The sequence below is a fragment of the Chiloscyllium plagiosum genome, unplaced genomic scaffold, assembly GCF_037043375.1.
Source record: "Chiloscyllium plagiosum isolate Xiang-an unplaced genomic scaffold, Cpla_swu_hap1 HiC_scaffold_48, whole genome shotgun sequence".
In the NCBI taxonomy this organism is placed as follows: Eukaryota; Metazoa; Chordata; class Chondrichthyes; order Orectolobiformes; family Hemiscylliidae; genus Chiloscyllium; species Chiloscyllium plagiosum.
The window spans coordinates 10255808-10275477 of record NW_028270186.1 but is presented as its reverse complement, the minus strand read 5'-3'; the positions used below and the strand labels follow the sequence as shown (position 1 = coordinate 10275477).

Here is a 19670-nt window from a genome sequence, read left to right as displayed (position 1 = left end):
AAGCTGGCCGGCTTGGCTAGTGGCGTCACAGGGGAAGGTATTGTCCCGCCTCAGCGTTATGAGGACAGGCAGAGGAGGCGCTTCCTAGACATGGCAGCCTAAACTAAGCAGCGCCGCCCGTGCAGCGAGGCCCCAGCGCCATGTGAAGCGGGCTCGGGGGCCATAAGTGACCAGGTAAGGGCTGGCCTGGCTTCCACCGGTTCAACAGCAATTGCATCCGACCAAATTGCAAACATTTAGTTCCAAAGTAGCGCCGCTTCTGCTTGCAGTCAGCCTGAAAGTTTGTCCTACTTTCATTTTCCTCTGAACCATCCTATCCTCACATTCCAGACACACGAACCTTTGAGCAACTATTATGTGCGACCTGGCCCACAGCCAATGGAATTTGGGTTGGGGGCTTCATCTCTTTCACGCCCAGTTTAAGTCCCAGGTTCACTCTTCACCACTTTTCCACGTTTCGAATTCTGGGATCTGGAGATAAACAGCAGTTTTCATTGTGTATTTCATTAACGTCCATTCGTCACATCCCAGCCAATTGCGAATCCAGATTTACCTACTCAATTTTAATCCACAGACTTTTTTTTTGTTTTGCGCATAGAATCCCAATGACCATTTGCACAACATTTTTTCATCTTGTGTTTTGGTAAACTGGTGAGAAGCAAAACAGAGTATGAGTGTAATTTCATTATATTTTTCTTTTAAGCTAACTTAATAGTTGGACATTTCAATTCATGTATTTGGGATGTACGTGCAGTCGAATCACGATTGTACGTACTGTTTTAAGATTGCAGCCTGTGGCTAAAATCATGTTGGAGCGATCGTGTGACCAGGAATTTCACTAATATGCTATGTGCTTCTGGTTGAGAATCTGAGCAAGGATTAGAAAAAGTTGCGGATGATGCTTGCAGACGTTCCCATTCCAATCATTACAGTCTCTTCACGAGTTTATTTCCCACCAACTTTTCAGCTTTTTGCTCCTGGTGTTGCAAAATGTTTTGTAAATTTTGGACTGTTTGGAAGACGACCTGAAAATATGTCCCTCATTTTGGCTTGTACTTAAGCTTTTTTTGAAATTTATTTTTTCATCAATGTCCATCCATTTAGAAATACAAAGCTGACATCTTAATTGTTGAACAGTATATTTTCCTGACTATTAAATGATTCCAAGTCTTGTGCTCCAAAGCCCCGAGATGTTCAGAGTTGGGATTCAGCTAATTGCGTTGCCATTCAATGTCCAAAGGCAATTTCTCTTGTTGGAGATGGAAATCAACTAACTGGAACATGATGTGCAAAACTGGCGGGGGAGGGAGAGGAGGAGGAGGGATGGAGAAGACCCCAGCACAAGTGCAAAAGATTATGTTGAGACATTTGCAGTGATCATCTTCCAGATGTACCAAATGGATGACCTATCTTGGCCCCAGGTGGAGGTCCCCAGCATCACAGTGACCAGTTTTAAGCCAATTCAATTCACTCCATGTCACATGAAGAAATGGCTGAAGGTATGGGATACTGCAAAGGCCATGGGCCCTGTCAATAATTGTACATGTGATTCAGAACTTGCCACATCCCGAGCCTAGCTAATTCATGAGATGGCATCAACCTGGGGATGTGGAAAATTATCTGGGTATGTCCTGTATATATACAAGCCAAATATAAACTGCCCTGCCAGCCTATGTTAGATTGACAGTGAAGTGATAGAAGGGAGCATCAATAGCAATATCAAGCAGCACCTGCTTTGTAATAACTGGCTCACTGATTCTCAGTTTGGGTTCTGCAAGGACCACTCAATTCCTGACCTTGTTACAGCCTTGATTAAAATCTGGACCAAAGAGCTGAATTCCAGACATGAGGCAACAGTGACATCAAGTTGACATTCGACTGTATGGCATTAGAGTCAATGGGAATCTGGGAGGATACTCGTCACTGCTTCTAGTCATGCCTCGCACAAAGCAAGATGGTTGTGGTAGGTGCAGGTCAGTCATCTCAGCTCCAAGACATCTCTGCAGGGTAATGTCCATCTTCAGCTGCTTCATCAATGATCTTCAGGCAATCATCAAGTCAGAAGTTGGGATGTTCGCAAATGATTGCACAAAGTTCAGCTTCATTTGTAGCTCCTTCGATACTGAAGCATATCCAAGGACATCAAGACCTGGACAATATCCAGACTTGGGTTGACATGTGACAAGTAACATTTGCACCACTCTGGAGCCAGCCAATGACCATCTGCACTAGGGAATCCAAACATTGCTTCTTGACTGGTACTGACATTCACCTACAACTTAGCATTTCTTTGAAAGATTGAATGTCTTTCTCATTTGAAAGCAGCATTGGTAGTGGTGAACACCATTTCTGTTGGCTGTTATATTTTTGTATTTTTTTATATATTCCTGAAAATCATAAAGTAGAGCTTTCCTCAGAAATCTGTCCTAAGCTGAAATGGCATAAAGTGAAGAAGCATTAATTTCTTTATATGGGAAAAATTTCACCTTTATTCATAAAAGTAAAAATCCTCATTGGATTTCTTTTGCTGAGCAAAAACAGGTACTAATGTAGGTATTTCGTAAAAGCGAAGTGGCATAAAGCGAACTCTCAAAGTGGGGGATACCTGAAGTGTGAAATGAATTTCACATGCTGCTCAAACTTGTAGCAGTATATGATGCTTGCCTGCACTGGAGTGTACATGCTGTAATACACAGGGTCCTGTTCCAGGCAACAGAAGGAACATGGACACACACTGTGTCTATTTCAACTGAACAAAATAGATGATGAACATTCCCTCGTTCATTTTTCAGGATAATGCCTTGATCAATCAGAATCAACCTGACTGGTTTCAAATGTAAACTAAGCTTCGATGTTAATCTTCATCATCACAAACTTGTGCATTCTCCATTGTAATGCATCTACCAATCAATCAGAACTCCCTTTCATACAGTATAAACAACATTTTCCTTTTATGTTATATTTCTCATAAATTATCCTAATGAATGTGGGATAATAAATTTTGACAATGTCTTTCTCCAGCAATGCTAAATTTCTCTAGTACCAAAAAACTAGAGATAAACATCAGAACAAAAGAAGAACTCTGGATGCTGGAGTTCTGAAAAAAATGAGACGTTTCTCGAGAAACTCAGCAGGTCTGACAGTATCTCTGGAGAGAAAGCAAAGTTAATTATTTGAGTCCAGCTTTGAAGATGGGCCACTGGACTCTGGTAAAACTGCTTCCCTCCACAAATACTGCCAAACTTGCTGAGTTTCTCCAGCAATTTCTGTTTCAGTTCATGATGAACATATTGTTTTTAAATGGAATTAGCAGCCTTGAATGAACAGTATCCGAATTGAACATTTTCCACTCAGAAGTTTTTGGGAAGCTAAGACAAATTTTATGCAAGTCCCTTTCCTGATTCTTTCATATTTTGTTGGTCAACTGTAAGGAGGTGAATGTAGTCTCAAGATTGTAAAAGAAGATGGTTGCAGCTATTGGCTAATTTGTTTTGTGTCAGGAAGGATGCTGGAAACCATCAAAATATGACCATTGGACAGGGGGAATATGAGGGATTGCCAATTTAGCTTCAAAAATAAACAGTTCCATTTTATAAATGTGATTTTGTACTTTGACAAGTCACCAAGCTAATACATATTGTCTGTGGAAGTTTCTAAAAATCTTTTGACTGAAAAAGAGCATTTTTACAAGGCAAAAGTCTTTGGTATTCATACCAATCTTTTGCACGAGATTGAGTGAATTTGCTTGGAATTCACTGTCTTGTACTGAGGTGCAGGATTGCCTTGACACTGTTGTTGTTCACTATTTTTAATGATCTAGATGTATGTGATGGGTAGATATTTAAATTTGGTAAAGTTATTGGAAGAGCAAAGGCTACTTAAGGCAAAACAATAAATGCTGGATTTTGAGCTCGTGACATTTGCAAATGATGCTCAGCTTGGCAAGGCTATGAATATTGATTAGGTAAATCCTGTACTGTACATTTGATCTTCAGAGAAAAGTAATGAAACTGGTGGTAACAGAGAAAGATCTGGCTGTTCTCTGGCACTCAACACTGAAGTTAAAACTAAGGCAAGAATATTGAGGGTGCTGGGATATATTTTTATTGGTCATTTCACTCTGAGATAACACAGATGGAGGACAGAGGGAGTGCTGTCCAATTCATTTCGCTCTCTTGGAAAAACTCAGTAGAACTGCTTGTCCTGAAAAAAAGTCATATCAGTCCTGAAGTGTTAACTGTTTCTCTCTCTACAGATTTTGCCAGACCTTCTGAGTGTGTCCAACATTTCAGATTTCCAGCATCTGCAGATTGCTTTTAATTCCTTTTTTTTGTTGTTTGTGTGTCATCTATATTTTTGCCATTCCAAATTTTTCTCACCTTTCAATGTTGCTCATGACTCTGCTCTTACCATCTGTGCAGGCAGTGCAATCCCAAGTACAGTATCTGTGTCAAAGAAAAAGTTTTATCACGTGACCTTAGATTTATTTTTGCCCGTCTCCTTATATCAGTGTATCCTGGTTCCTGATCTTTTTACCGTTAAAGATGATTATTTACTTGCAAAATGATCAATTTTGAAACCCAAAAGAAATCACCTCTTCACCTTTCTGCCCCAAGGCGATCAACTTCAGCTTCTCTCATCTGTCCACATAACTGAAATCCCCCATCCCTGATACTGCTGTTACAACATGGAGACAGACAGCCAAATCAAATCAGCCTTCCTATCTCTATATTCACAACACAGTAAACTTAAAACTTTCAAAGACCCTCAAAATTGACCCCAAAGGTTTCAATCAACACCTATTGCTTTTGAATAACCAATTTGAGATTCTGAATAATTATAGACATCAGGTTTGTACGGTAAACAAAAGGCTTAAGTATTTATTACTCATACTTTAGCAGAGCAAAATTAAGCAACAAAATAATTTAATTCATATCTCTGATTTAAATCCAAAAATCTTTGCTTTCAGTCTCACACAAAAAAATAGATGAATCAAATATAATTAAGGAATAAATAAAATAACAAAACTGGTCAAATTACGTCACTGGTTTTCACAATGCATTGTTGTTGAGGCATATGTGATTGTTTCTTGATTGGTTTTAAGGTGATGTCGATCAGGGTGACATTTTGAGTTCACTCTGAGGAAGTCAGTAATACTTTGTTTCTGTTCTCTGAATGTGCAACAGTTGATAAGGGGAAGTTAGGCAGGGAGTTTTTTGATTTTTATCCTGTAACATCAAGAGCCAAACTTCACACAAAAGTCGGTTCAAACTATTGCCCTTACTTCTGTTACCATCATGTTCCTTTGCACACTTGGTAGCACTAATTTCCAGGTAATGACCTTATTAATGGCCACACATTTGCTATCTAGTTGTCTGTCCCTGGTGTTGTGAAGAATCTGCAGAATACTTTTTATGAAGAACCAACCTGCAATTAACTTTCAGGCCTGGCCTTAGAAACAAACAATAGCTTGTTTGTTTTGTTCTTTTGTTTTTGGCTTCTCACAGTCCAAAGGATATCTTCACCTCAGTTCACAGCTCCAAACCAAAACTGAAAAAAAATGAAAATAACAAAAAAATCAGTGAGGATTCTAACATTCTGTTCTTATGTCTCTTCTGCACCCTCTTAGGCCCTTGACGTCTTTCCTAAAGTTTGGTGCTCAGACTGAGCATGATACTGCAGATTTGGTTGTACTGAACCTTATGAAATTTCATAATTTCTTTCTTTTGTGTTCGATTCATCCGTGAATAGAACCAGATCGCTATTTTTATATCAGCTTGGTGAAATTTTGTTGTCATCTTGAGATTTATCTGTGGGTATCCTCAGATCTCAGTGTTCGTGCATCCCCATTAAAATTGTACCTATCACTTCATTCGTGCAATAGATGCTGAATTTACTGAGGTTTCTAAGATTTGATGAGAACATGTTGTGCTTGTCCAATCATTTTGTTTCAAATAAATACATTACTGGAGTTAAAGTGTTAAATTACAAAAGGACAGAACTATGATGGGTGTTGAGGTAGTTTCTTTTTCCCCATGTCATATTGAGGTTATACAGGACATTGGTGAGGCCTTTTTGTGAGTACTTTGTCCAGTTCTGGTCACCCAGACTTGGAAGGATGTTATTAAGCCAGAGAGAGTTCAGAAAAGATTTCCCAGGATGTTGCCAGGTAAGGAAGGTTTAAGTTATTAAGAAAGACTGGGGCTGGTTGGACATTTTTCACGGGAGTGTAGGAGTTTGAGAAGTGATCTTGCAGAAGTTAATAAAATTATGAGGGGTACAGACAGGATTAATAGTAGTTGCCTTTTCTCTAGAATGCGGGACTTCAAGTTAGGGGGCAAATTTTAAAGATGAGAGGAGAAAGATTTAAAGAAGAAATGAGGGGCAATTTAAACATAGAAGATGGTTGGCGTGTGGAATATACTTCCTGAGGAAGGAGTGGATGTGGGTAAACGTGCAATGTTTAAAAGACATTTGGATAAGGATAATAATAGCAAAGGTATGGGCCAGGAGCAGACAGGTGGGAATAATTTAGTTTGGGATTATGGTGCTGGAAAAGCATGGCAGCTCAGGCAACATCCGAGGAGAGGGAAAATTAACAATTTGGGCAAGAGCACTTCCAGATGAAGGGCTTTTGTCCAAATTGTCAATTTTCCTGCTCCTCGGATGCTGCCTGACCTGCTGTGCTTTTCCAGCACCACATTCTTGACTCTAATCTCCATCTGCAGTCCTCACTTTTGCCAAGTATGGGATTATGGTTGTCATGGATTGGTTGAATTGCAAGATCTGTTTCCATGCAATATGACTCTATAACTCTTTCTGGGATTGTTGAATCTTTCCAGCTGGGACAATTTTTATTTCATAGGAAGTCACTGCAATATTAATTAGAGTAGAATGGTTTCCTAGATTTGTTGTGATAACTTAGTGATGAAGGGGTCAAAACAGAGGAGTGGAGGAATTTCAGATTTTCCCAATAATAGCTTTTTCTGAGGATTCCTATGGCCTTTATTGCAGAGGGAGTGCATTGCTGTTATTTGGGGCACACTGGACAGACCACTGTTCATATACCTGCTGCCTGAGTGGTGATACTTCTTGTCGAGTTCTGCCTCCTGCTTCCTTGATCTTCAGTACAACATTTATTGTCTATTTTATTCATGTTTCCATTGTCAGGTCTCTCCCCTTTGCTGTCTTGTTCCTAGATATCCTGTCCTCGACTTGTTTTCTCCAAGCTACATAATCCTGCTTTGTAAATCAACGTTCACATACCAATTCTCGCCCATCTTGTCCCTTCCCCAAAATTCACAATTGTGGAGCTCCAAACCACCAAAAATGCTTAATTCCTATCTCAGCTGTTTGCATCAAAGCTTGCCATTTTCTCATGACAACTACTTATCTTTGCAAAACTTTACAACATGAATGTCTTGCACTTCCATTTGATTTGATGTATTGTTACATGGACCTAAGTACCATGAAAAGCTTTCTTTACAAACAGTTCAGATAAATCATAGTAAGCGAGGACATACAGATCAGAGGGTGAAAACAAAACTTGGACCGAGTGAGGCATGGAGGTTACATTGCCTGATGTCAAATTGTTCGAGTCCCCAGTATTCAATTAAAAACCAGCAGTCCAGAACAGAAGTTACTCAGACTCACAACATATACCAAACCTGAAGTCACATTGCTCCAGATTAATTCAGATATGCTGAAATATGAAAATGGACTTGTAAATATTTGTGTGTTTCTGTGAACGGTGTATTTTCACACTGGGTGTTGCATATTTTTACATTCCCAGCCTTTTATGCCTAATTTTCCTACCTTTGTCACTCCACTCCATATCAAAAATTTGCATGGGCCATCTGTGGCTTTCAAGCAGTTAATTTTTAATGCAAGGCTATGTGCTGTCAACATTGGTGGATAAGAATTTAAACGTTTGGTGCAAGCTCTTAAAATGACACCATCAGTACACCGCATTATTAATTGCTTGAGGCAGTTATAGGATAGGAAAGGAAGCTGGTGCATATCATGAAATAGTGAAGAGGAGGAATTATTTGCATTACCGACAAGATCTCTCAATGGGGCCTCAGCTTCTTATAGATGTACAAATCTAATTCGTGCTGTACATATCCTCTGAAAATCTTTTCTCTGCTTATTGTTTGTAGGATGCCAGCACTACTCGGGCTTTTCAGTGTGTGCCTCCTGGTGATCACGGGAAGTTTGTACCACCCCCGCCTCCTGAGTGATGAAGTTGAGAATGAAGAGGTTCAGTCAAGAATAAAGGAGCAGGAGAGCAAGTATAAGCTGGAAATGGAGCGGCTCCAGAAAGAAGTGGATGAGAAGAATGATCCTGAACAGGAAATGAAGGTCAGTACACTCGTAAAAGCAGAAAACTCAACACCGATCGATTGGAATACCTGGAATATTCTCTTGATGGTCACAATTCTGTTCTTGGAACTGTGGAGACAGGACACGTGGCCACATACACCACAGGACTACAACAGTGAAGAGGAGGAGGAAGGAGAGAAGGAAAATGAATTTCCTCAAAGAATATACAGCAACATTTTGAATATTCCTGACAAATGTGTTCTGGACCAGTTTTACAATGTATGTATTCAGAACGTGAGCCAAGAGCCAATGCAGACGTGTGAATTTGTCGAGAGCTTTGTCGACAACCTGTTGGAAGCCTGCAGGAATATTTGCCAATGGGATTCTGAGCTGATCCTTGAAGATTGTGTTGGCATCGGTAGTCAGTTTGAGAAATGGGGCTGCAAGACACCATCTGTGTATGATATTTTGGTTCCAATCTTTCTTCAGGATGGGTATTGCTTTAAACCAGAGATCTGCTGCTGTGACCTCCCACCTGATAAGCAAAGTTATGGCCGGATTGTTATGGTAACACCTGGCAGCGCTGACTTGGGCTGCCTGTGTAAGAGTACTGAACTTGAAGGTGATGTTCTTTGTCTTATTCACAGTAAAAGGTTTGAAGCTGATGATCGTGCAAATTGCCTGGCTTCTATTGTGTGTTCCGAGTGGTATTTGGACTACAAGAAAGTACTAAAATGGTTCAGGGTCGCACTAGCAAAATCCTGGAACAATGTTTGTCATAAGTATGACTTTGATCTTTCCTTCCACAATATTACTGGTTGCTGTGGTTTAAAAGTCCAGTATCAATCGGGACGAAACATCTACATTAAAGCCTTCCCTGCTGTGAGGCTGAAGGATTCAGATGTCTATCTCGTATCGAGCTTTCCTGATTACACCAAGAATACAGTGCCATCCACTACCTACTGGCACATATCCTGTGCTGTCTGCGAGTACAGGTTTCTGAAAATCATGGCAAAAAGCGTTCCCAAAAACAGTTGTCACCTCAAGTGCCTTCAAATATTGATCTTTCTAACTGAAAAGCTGCGCAGCACTCCAGATCAGCGAAACATTCTTGGGTCCTACTTTTTTAAGACTGTCCTTATGCATCTGTTGTTAAGTCAGCCATATTCAAACTGGCATGAGTGTCACCTGGAATATCGGCTCAGAGACATTTTGAAGTATCTCGGAAAATGCTTGGATGAGAAACGGCTCTCCCGATTTATGATCGGAAATCAAACATTTCCTAAACAAATGGGAATTCCAGAAATGCTTCTGTATGCAGAGCCTATAAACCTCTTCCGGTCCTTTGTAACAGAGCGTGACACTTACGGTCAAGCATTAATGGAATATCAGAAAATATTAAGGGACATGGGTCCATTAATGATGGAATGCATTAAAGATAATACAGTCAGCTGACTGAAAACAGAGCCTTTGCTCCTAGGTTGGGAGCAGAATTATTTAACAGATATGTAATATTTACATTTCCACTCAGAGTCCATTCGAATAGATGTTATTTACATGGCACTCATTTCTCTTTTTTAATACATGGACAATTTTCTAATGCCATTTTATCGTTAAGTGTTCTCCCCAGGTCAAAATGGTTGTTTTTTGCTGGCAGATACTTCAACTCTCCACTTGGACTTCCTATCCTGATCATGCATTCGGAATGTGTATGTGGACATCTTGAAATTGTAAATATGTTGCAAGTAGCTGTACACTCTGGATTTCCACAATTTCTCAGATATCTGCTTATGATTTCTCCTTTCTGTTCACATTGTGATAGTGGACAACTTAACTGACAGTGTCATTGTGAATGGGATGAGTAGGCAGTGGGCAGTCCAGTCATTGCAAAAGGATTTGGAACTGGATAAATTGAGAGAGTACACCGTGACTGAGTCCTCAGTCAGTGGTGAGGGGAGAGGATATGTCCAAAATTTAAACCAAACCAACAACTGACCTCAAGTCATTACTGAGCAACATTAGCAATCCATACTTGTTCAGTAACCATGTTGAAATACAAATGCAGTGATTAAGGATTTATCATGTATGTGTTGTACAATCCTCACATTAGTCTCATTAATCAAGTCCTTCATTTGGTGCTAGGCTCTTATCACACACCTCATGAAACCTTAAAGATATGAACAAAATGATTCATGTTTATTCCCAATAGCCAAGTCTTACTGTTCTTGATAATAGCAGAGCTTGACAGCTTGTTTTTTCTCATTGGTTTTCCACATTTGTTCACCCTGTTTTTTTCAGGTGTGAGGATAATGGTGCATTTCTAAGCAAAAGTGCTATTTGTGCAAGGGTGTTACAAGGAATTAAAAATGATCTTTTCAACAATTACTTAATCATTCTTTAAAACATGAATGTTCAATGAATGTGTCCCTTGTGGCATGGTGATGTGTTGAGAACTCATACCTGCAGTGCAACTTCTTATTTGAAGAAATGGTAGTGGACTCTCTTTAACTGACACCTCAAGTTCCATCTAGCAGGTGAACATTACTGCACATTTGAGCAAGCTCTGCTGAACCTCCAATTCCTGGAAGGAAATATGAAAGAGTTGTAATTATGACTATTGATTCCTGTCACCTCCAGCCTTTTGCCATCTTGATAGTTCCCTCGCTATGCTCCTGAATTTGCTTTTGTAACTAAAACATGTTTCCTCAATGCATTTAATGAAAGCTCACCATAATCTTTGAAAAACTTGAAACATTGTGGATTTTTAAAAACCTTGCTATTCCTTTTACAATCTAGCAATGTTTAAACATTAATAAATTAATCAACATCTTAGATTCTCTTTTCAACTGTGATCTTTTGTATGAAAGGCTTTGGACATTTATTCATGGTCATTTATTAAAATGCAGTGTTCCAGCCGACATGTATAATAGGGTGCTTTCTCGTCTACTATACACTATATTTTATAATGAATAAATCTGTTATATCTTCGAACAGAGTTCATAATTCATGATGGAATTCGGGAATGCATCAGTTCCCACAATATAATGCAGTCTATCGCCAGAGGATTGAAGCAATTAATCTGAAGTCAGTTACACGTTTTTGAAATAATAGTCATCTGTTACTCATTGCAGGTGTGGTTGACACACGTAATCAATACATTTGATTGTATTTGATACTGAATAATTGAGAACGTTAGACAGGTTTGAGCAGAGAAAGCTATTTATTCAAATATATCCCAGCGAAAGTTAGCATAATAGGGTATATACCCCAAACTTCACCTGCAGACCTAATTCTTCTTTGGTCATTGACTTGTGAGAGTTGTACTTTTCTCAAAAAAACCACTCATGACATGTCTAAAAAAAGAAAGTAACTTCACCATGTACTACTGACAGCATAACATGTATATCTGAATTTTAGTACATTGTGTTCACATAGATGATTATAGAGTCAGAGTCATTCGGCAGAGAAACAGACTCTTTGGTTTAACTTGTCTATGTGGACCAGATTTCCTAAATTGAACTAGTTCCACTTGTCTGTGTTTGGCCTCTATCCCGATGTGAACCCAAAACGTTAAGTCTGATTTCTCTCCATAGATGCTGAAAGACCTGCTGAGCTTTCCCAGCAATTTCTGCTTTTGTGTCTGATTACCAGCATCTGCACTTGGTTCGGTTTTTATTGTGTTTAAATCTTGGCTATTCACATATGTGTCCAAACTTGTTTTGAATGTGGTAATTGTACTCTCCTCTAGTTAAGGACCCCAAATGATTGTCCACTTATCCAGATGACATTCAAATGTTTGGGAGATGGGTTAGAAATGGCCTGAGTGCTAGTTATGATTTGCAATACCTAATGATCTTATCAAATGTGTGGTTTAAAAAGGACAAAAATTTTGATTATTCCAATAGGGATACTGTTCCGTTACAAAGTGGCAGAGCAAGAATGGAGGGCACAAAAGGCAAAACAGGTAGTGGATTCTGCATTGCAGTTAAATTGGAAGTAAATTCAAATAAATTGAATGGACTCAGGCAGAGTTTCAAAGCAGCAGTTAGACATTTTGACCATAAAGTGACACATCTGCATCGAAAGAGCAATTGTGAATTGTTCGGTATCCAACTTAACTTGAGTCAAAGCTGACATAAAGGAAGATGATCATGTTTGTTGGAAGTCTGCCATGCTGGAGGTTGAGCATAAGAGGAAGCCATGTCTTGCGGCTACAAGACACTGCTTCAGGAATTCCTCAGGGTAGGTATTTTACATGACCTTGTTCAGCCATGTTCTGAAACAGGTCTGAAGCAGATAGCTTGAACCTGGGCCTTTTGGCTCAGAGGTAGGGATACGAGTGAGAATTTAAAACCTGAATACAGGCTGAGGTAACTAGTTGTTGTCAAAGACAACCACTCAATACATATTCTTACTAATTTAGCTGTAAATACAAGGCTTCTTTATGCAAAAACATAAAATGGCTTCTAGGCTACAAATTGACAATTCTGCTTAAAGCTGCATAAAATGGCTTTTAACACTGCTATAGCTGCATAATTGACTTGACCACACAGTCTGTCTCAACAAAGAACAGCAGACAATGCTTCCTTTACAGCATGTCAAGAACTAGTCTAGTTAAGACACTACTGGCCCTCCTAACTGATCTTCAAGCGCAGGTGCAAAAACTCGGTTCATGAGATCAGAATGGCTTAAGTTTTGGAAAACAAAGTTGGTCCCCAGAAATATCATTGGGTTGGGTTGCTGTCAATAAAACCATTTTGTTAATTAATTGGTAATTATGTACAATTATGGCCTATACCTCTCTTTAAGAAAAGTATTAAAATGTCTTTGTTTTAAGCCATGTACGCAGTTCCTCTGAGAAACATGGAAGTGTGTGATCTGTGATGATCTGTGCCCGGCTGGGAGTAATAAACTGTGAAGTCTTTAAGACCAGACAGATTGCTAGTGTTTATTGACTGATCGCGAAACAGACAGATCTTCACTATCACTGCAGCATAATAACTAATTCATCAGCATTGTCTTTGTTCCAATCATCTTCAGTTGCCTCATCACGGACCTTCCTTCTATCGTAACATGCGATGTGGGGATTTTCCATTGACGGTTGTATAACTTTTAGCACCATATACCAGAACACTCATACTGAAACAGTCCATGATCCAATGCAGCAAGAGCAAGACAAGCAGCAAGTCACAGTCCTGCCACTTGAAGGCCAAGCAATGCCCATCTCTCTCAAAAAGAATCTAGCTATCACTCCTTGACATTGGCATTGTCATAATCTCACCTCTATGATCAACATCGTGAATTTGTCAGTGATTGTAGCTACAATAGCAGATCAAAAGCTTGGAATCTAGCAGCATCTACACGGCACAAGTCACGACTGTGAAGACTTCCCACTGTCCTGCGCTGACCGCAGCTCCAACAACACTCACTCAGCTTGACACAAGCTCACTGACACCACAGCCACAAAACCTCTCCACTGATATGACTTTACAGTGTATCATCTACAAGATATGCTGTTAAAAATAATTGAGGCTGTTGAAACAACACCTTCCAATCTATGAGCACTACTAAGGAGGGCAAGGGCTCAGCACCACTCGTTCCCTACTCGGCCATTAACTATTTTGACATAGAAACATATTGCAGTTCCCTTCATGCCACTGGTTCAAAGATATGTCATTACATAATAGTATTGTGGGTGCACCTGCAGCAAATGGAGAGCAGCAGCTCAAGCAGGCAATTCACCATCATCTTCAGGGCAACTTAGGATGGGCAATAAATACTGGCCCAGCTACGTGAAGCCCACATACCATGAATGAATAAAGAAAACAAATTTGTGACACACCTTGTCATCTTTGTACAAATATCAATGGTAAGAAAAGATTCATTCACTGTGACTGATTTTTGACAAAGAAAGATAGGAAGATTGATCTGGAAGGCTTCTTGTCACAAAAGATCTGCCAGTTGACAAACGCACAAACTGGGTGAATGCATTTCTGCTGCAACTCACTTTCCCACTCCATTATGACCTTGTGACAACCAGCCTTGAATCCCTCGGTCCAGTCTGTGGCTAACTGTCTTGAGCAATATCTAGCATCACTAGCCATTGGATCAAAGAAATAGGAAACACAAGATGTCATTAACTTTCTTGTGACAAACATTGACTGACGAAAGGCAGACTTTAAATGGTCATGATGTGAATGCTCCTCGTTAAACAGGTTCAGGTCAAACAGGGAACATGTAGCCAACCTCCACTTAAACAGGTTCAGGTCAAACAGGGAACATGTAGCCAACCTCCACTGAGGTGGTCATCATACACAATACAACACAAATAATGCTGCATGGAACAAAGAAGTGTTTCTTCAATGTGGCAGATGAATTACTTTAGACTCAAAGTGAGACGATTGCTTGGCCTTGAAGATTTGCATTTGCGAAGTAAAAGACCAATCCAGTCACACATTGGTAATGTGTGAACTATTTTGTAACACACACACACACACACACAATCTGCTTTCTCCACAACCTTCATTTCTACATCTTATGCTTGAAATTATCAGTTATATTCAAAGCTCTCATATTTCAATGCTTTCTGCCTTTTGCTTTGCTTCTCAGATGACAAGCAGCATCTGATTGTTGCTCCACAAATGCAAACAGAAAGTAACATGCAAAAACTATCACCCTTTTGCATTGTGCCTGTTCACCCTTTCGACAACTTCTGTTGTAATGTGCATTTGCATCTTTTGTGAGACTGAGTGCATTTTCTTAATAATAAGGATGATAGCTTAGTGGTATTGTTGCTAGACAGGTAATCCAGAGACAGAGGTCATGTCTTGAGAACATGGGTTCAAATCCCATCATGGCATTTGGTAGAACTTGAATGCATTAAAAATCTGCAATTAAGATTCCAATGATGACCAAGAAAACATGGATGATTGTCAGAAAGAACCCTTCTAATGCCATTCAGAGAAGGAAATCTGCCATCCTTACTGGTCTGGCCATTGTTCACAGCAATACAATTGACAATTAATTGCCCACTGGGCAGTTAGGGATGGACAATAAATACTGGCCCAACCAGTGACATCCACATCCTCTGAATGATTTTAAAAAGACATGAAGTTGTCTCAGTCAGCAAAAAAAAAGTTTTAAAATGGACAAAACTGAAAGAAATTGACTAATCTTTGATTACATTTCCATTCTTTTGCATAGATGCTGTGGGATGTTGCCTGAAGCATTTCACCTGATGGGCAGAGGTCCTCAATCTTGTGCACAGCCTCTGCACCAAGCTACATTTTCAAAATCCACCACCAGAAAATGCCAGTGTAAAACAGATACACACTGCAGCACTGTGTAAATTGCTCATTTTTAATTCCATGTTTCACATTACACACCAGAAATTAACTTGTAGCATACAGTCAATTCAGAATAATTCATGTAAAACAGCACTCATTGCAGAATAAAAATGTTATTTTCTACACTTTGACACTTTTTACCATGCAAGACACTATCAATACAAGGATCATTTTGTGGTGATAACAATTTTTAAAAAGCCTTTTGATTCCTGGGTAGGCTATGTTTGAAACCAAACAATAATTTGTGTCAAGTCCACTGCTCATTTCAACTTGACCCTGTTTGTCGGGACATGGGTAATAATGTCCCATGGGGATGTTTCCAGGCATTTGGAACAGTGTGGTACCAGCATAATGTTGTCTCTGGTGGACCTCACTGTGATTAATCATGATCACATCTGTGGTAACTGTTGGTTGTTTTAGAAAATCTGCCTCAGAGTCCATGAGGTGGAGCCTGAGCTTCAAACAGAGTGACACAGCAGGGAGGAGTTCGCTGGATCCTGTGTGTGAGGAGGCAGTCAGACACTCAGATTACTGACTCAAATTCGGTCAATGATCTCGGACAGGAGGCTGTGAGCAAGGCAGAGAGAGGGATTCAGGAGGTAGTGGTGCAGGACCCTGCACTTTTGTGCTTGTCTAACAGGCTGAGATTTCTGCTCTCTACGTGCATGAGAGTGGGACTGAAGGGAAGATGAACAAACTGATGACAGTGCCACTGTATCAGGAGTCATTCAAGAGGTGTGAGAAAAAAGCCCAATATGGTTGTAATTGACAAGGGCGAGCCAGGGGAAATAAACATTGTTCTCTGTGGCCATGGTCAAAAATCCCAAAAGCTGTGTTATCTGCCGAGTGCCCGGCTTGAAGCTATCTCAGCTGGCCTGCAGAAGAACTTGGAATGGGAGGGGAAAGACTCAGTTGTGATCCATTTGCTTTACTATCAGTACATGTTCCTTTCATATTTTAGCTCATGTCCTGGCACCTTTGAACCACATCCCTACTATCATCGGTTTGTCTCACATGATGGGGCAAGAGCTAAAAAAAACCAAACAGCCTCTAGCTAAAGAATATGATATCACTGAGATCTGTTGAAACTGGTTGTGGATGCACAGTAGGCTGTGCACCAACTACAGATCCAAACAGAAGACGATAATTTCCATGTGAAGGAAGCCTTTACCAGAGTGTCTTTACTGGCTAGAACTGTCCTCTCCTTTTTGCCTATATTATTCTGTTGAACTCTTCAAAAGGCTTGATACAACTTACGATTAACTGCATTGGAAATGATTGGAACTGCAGTAGTGATATTTATGTCAGCCAATGCCCAATTGAGATATTCTCTCTGAACCCAAAATTTTGAGAGCCCATTCATTATATAAGTATGCAATATTCTGTCAAAGACATCTCCTGATCCATTACCCTGTCCTGCACATGGAAAATCAAATACTGGAGTGGTATTTCTACTGGCGACATCCCACATTTAGTCACAATGGGGCACCAACTCCAGAACAGATTTGACACTATTGGTAATTAGCCTGGTCAGTCTTTTGTTATCCACAATCAAAAATAAAATGGGTCACCATTTCTACTTCCACTTGTATATGAGGGTCATAATCTCTTTTCTATGGATTCTGAGCTTCTAATGGGCATTCACTGTATACTTCCAGTAGGTCTGGACTGATCCATTTCCAGAATCAAACACAACTCGGAGAAAATTAACAAACAGTGAAATTCAGAACTAATCTTGGAGGAACTGTTGGGCGAAGTTCACAGCACAGAATCAGATAAGTTAATTGTTGTTTTAAGTCTGTCCAAGAGAAAGGCTGCAGTAGTGAGTATAGTGGATTCTTTCTTGATTATGTGTTTTTGGAGATAAGTCTCTTGATTAAACTTAAAATATAAGCCATAGCTATTAATTTAACCTGGGGCAGTGTTTGTAGAGGAATAAGGTGTGTTATTTTCTGGATCTGTACATTGTGAAGGAGTAAAAATGGCCTTTGTAGAGTTATGTACTTCTTGTCAGATGTGGGAGTTTAAAGAGAGTTGAAGGATAAATGCTGTCGGATGTGAATCTTATCAGATCGAGTGGATCGGTTGGACAGACAGCTAGAAGCGATGAGAAATTTGCAACACCAACAGTATGTGATGGATGGCAGTTATAAGAAGGTGGGGGGGGGGGGGGGAGGAAAGAGAGAAAAGGGGGGAAGGAGTCTCAGACACAGTCACATAGATGGGTTAACTCCAGGAAGAGTAAGAGAGGAGGCAGCTAGAGCAGGAGTCTTTTTTGGATATACCCATTTCAAACAGGTATGCTGTTTTGGAAAATGTAGAGGGTGATGGATTCTCAGGGGAACGTAGCATGAACAGCCAAATTTCTGGTATTGAGACTGGCTCTAATGCAACGAGGGGTACGTCAGCTTCCAAGAGATCAATTGTGTTAGGGGATTCCGTAGTCAGAGGTACAGACAGACGTTTCTGTGGCCAGCAGAGAAAAAGCAGAATGGTGTGTTGTTTCCCTGGTGCCAGGGTCAAGGATGTCTCAGAGAGGGTGCAGAATGTTCTCACGGGGGAGAGGGACCAGCAGGAGGTCATTGTCCACATTGGAACCAACGACATTGGAAGGGAAAAGGTTGAGATTCTGAAGGGAGATTACAGAGAGTTAGGCAGAAATTTAAAAAGGAGGTCCTCAAGAGTAGGAATATCTGGATTACTCCAGTGCTACGAGCTAGTGAGGGCAGGAATAGGAGGATAGAGCAGATGAATGCATGGCTGAGGAGCCGGTGTATGGAGAAGGATCCACATTTTTGGATCATTGGAATCTCTTTTGGGGTAGAAGTGATCTGTACACGAAGGATGGATTGCACCTAATTTGGAAGGAGACTCATATACTAGCAGGGAAATTTGCTAGAACTACTTGGGAGGATTTAAACTAGGGGTGGGACCCAGGGAGATAGTGAGGAAAGAGATCGATCTGAAACAGGTACAGCTGGGAACAAAAGTGTGTCAAACAGTCAGGGCAGGCAGGGACAAGCTAAGACTAATAAATTAAACTGCATTTATTTCAATGCAAGGGGCCTAACAGGGAAGGCAGGTAAACTCAGGGCACGGTTAGGAACATGGGACTAGGAAATCATAGCAATTACAGAAACATGGCTCAGGGATGGGCAGGACTGGCAGCTTAATGTTCCAGGATACAAATGCTACAGGAAGGATAGAAAGGGAGGCAAGAAAGGAGGGGGAGTGGCATTTTTGATAAGGGGTAGCATTACAGCTGTGCTGAGGGAGGATATTCCTGGAAATACATCCGGGGAAGTTACTTGGGTGGAACTGAGAAATAAGAAAGGGATGATCACCTTATTGGGATTGTATTATAGACCCCCCAATAGTCAGAGGGAAATTGAGAAACAAACTTGTAAGGAGATCTCAGCTATCTGTACGAATAATAGGGTAGTTATGGTAGGGGATTTTAAACTTTCCAAACATCGACCTGGACTGCCATAGTGTTAAAGTTTTGAGAGGAATTTCTTAAGTGTGTACAAGACAATTTTCTGATTCAGTATGTGGATGTACCTACTAGAGAAGGTGCAAAACTTGACCTATTCTTGGGAAATAAGGCAGGGCAGGTGACTGAAGTGTCAGTGGGGGAGCACTTTGGGGCCAGCGACCATAATTCTATTCGTTTTAAAATAGTGATGGAAAAGGATAGACCAGATCTAACAAAGTTGAAGTTCTAAATTGGAGAAAAGCCAATTTTGACGGTATTAGGCAAGAACTTTCGAAGCTGATTGGAGGCAGATGTTCGCAGGCAAAGGGATGACTGGAAAATGGGAAGCCTTCAGAAAAAGGATAACAAGGATCCAGAGAAAGTATATTCCTGTCAGGGTGAAAGGGAAGGCTGGTAGGTATCGGGAATGCTGGATGACTAAAGAAATTGAGGGTTTGGTTAAGAAAAAGGAGGCATATGTCAGGTATAGACAGGATAGATCGAGTGAATCCTTCGAAGAGTACAAA

General features: G+C 40.3%; 1 protein-coding gene across 1 annotated transcript; it reads left to right on the top strand.

Moving 5' to 3' along the window:
- Positions 1-5: 5 nt before the first annotated feature.
- Positions 6-11238, top strand: LOC122543090 (inositol 1,4,5-trisphosphate receptor-interacting protein-like). Its single transcript, XM_043681338.2, has 2 exons — positions 6-174; positions 8160-11238. The coding sequence occupies exon 2, from the start codon at positions 8161-8163 to the stop codon at positions 9775-9777; it is 1617 nt and encodes a 538-aa protein (XP_043537273.1). The 5' UTR covers positions 6-174; position 8160; the 3' UTR covers positions 9778-11238.
- The last annotated feature ends 8432 nt before the right edge of the window (positions 11239-19670 follow it).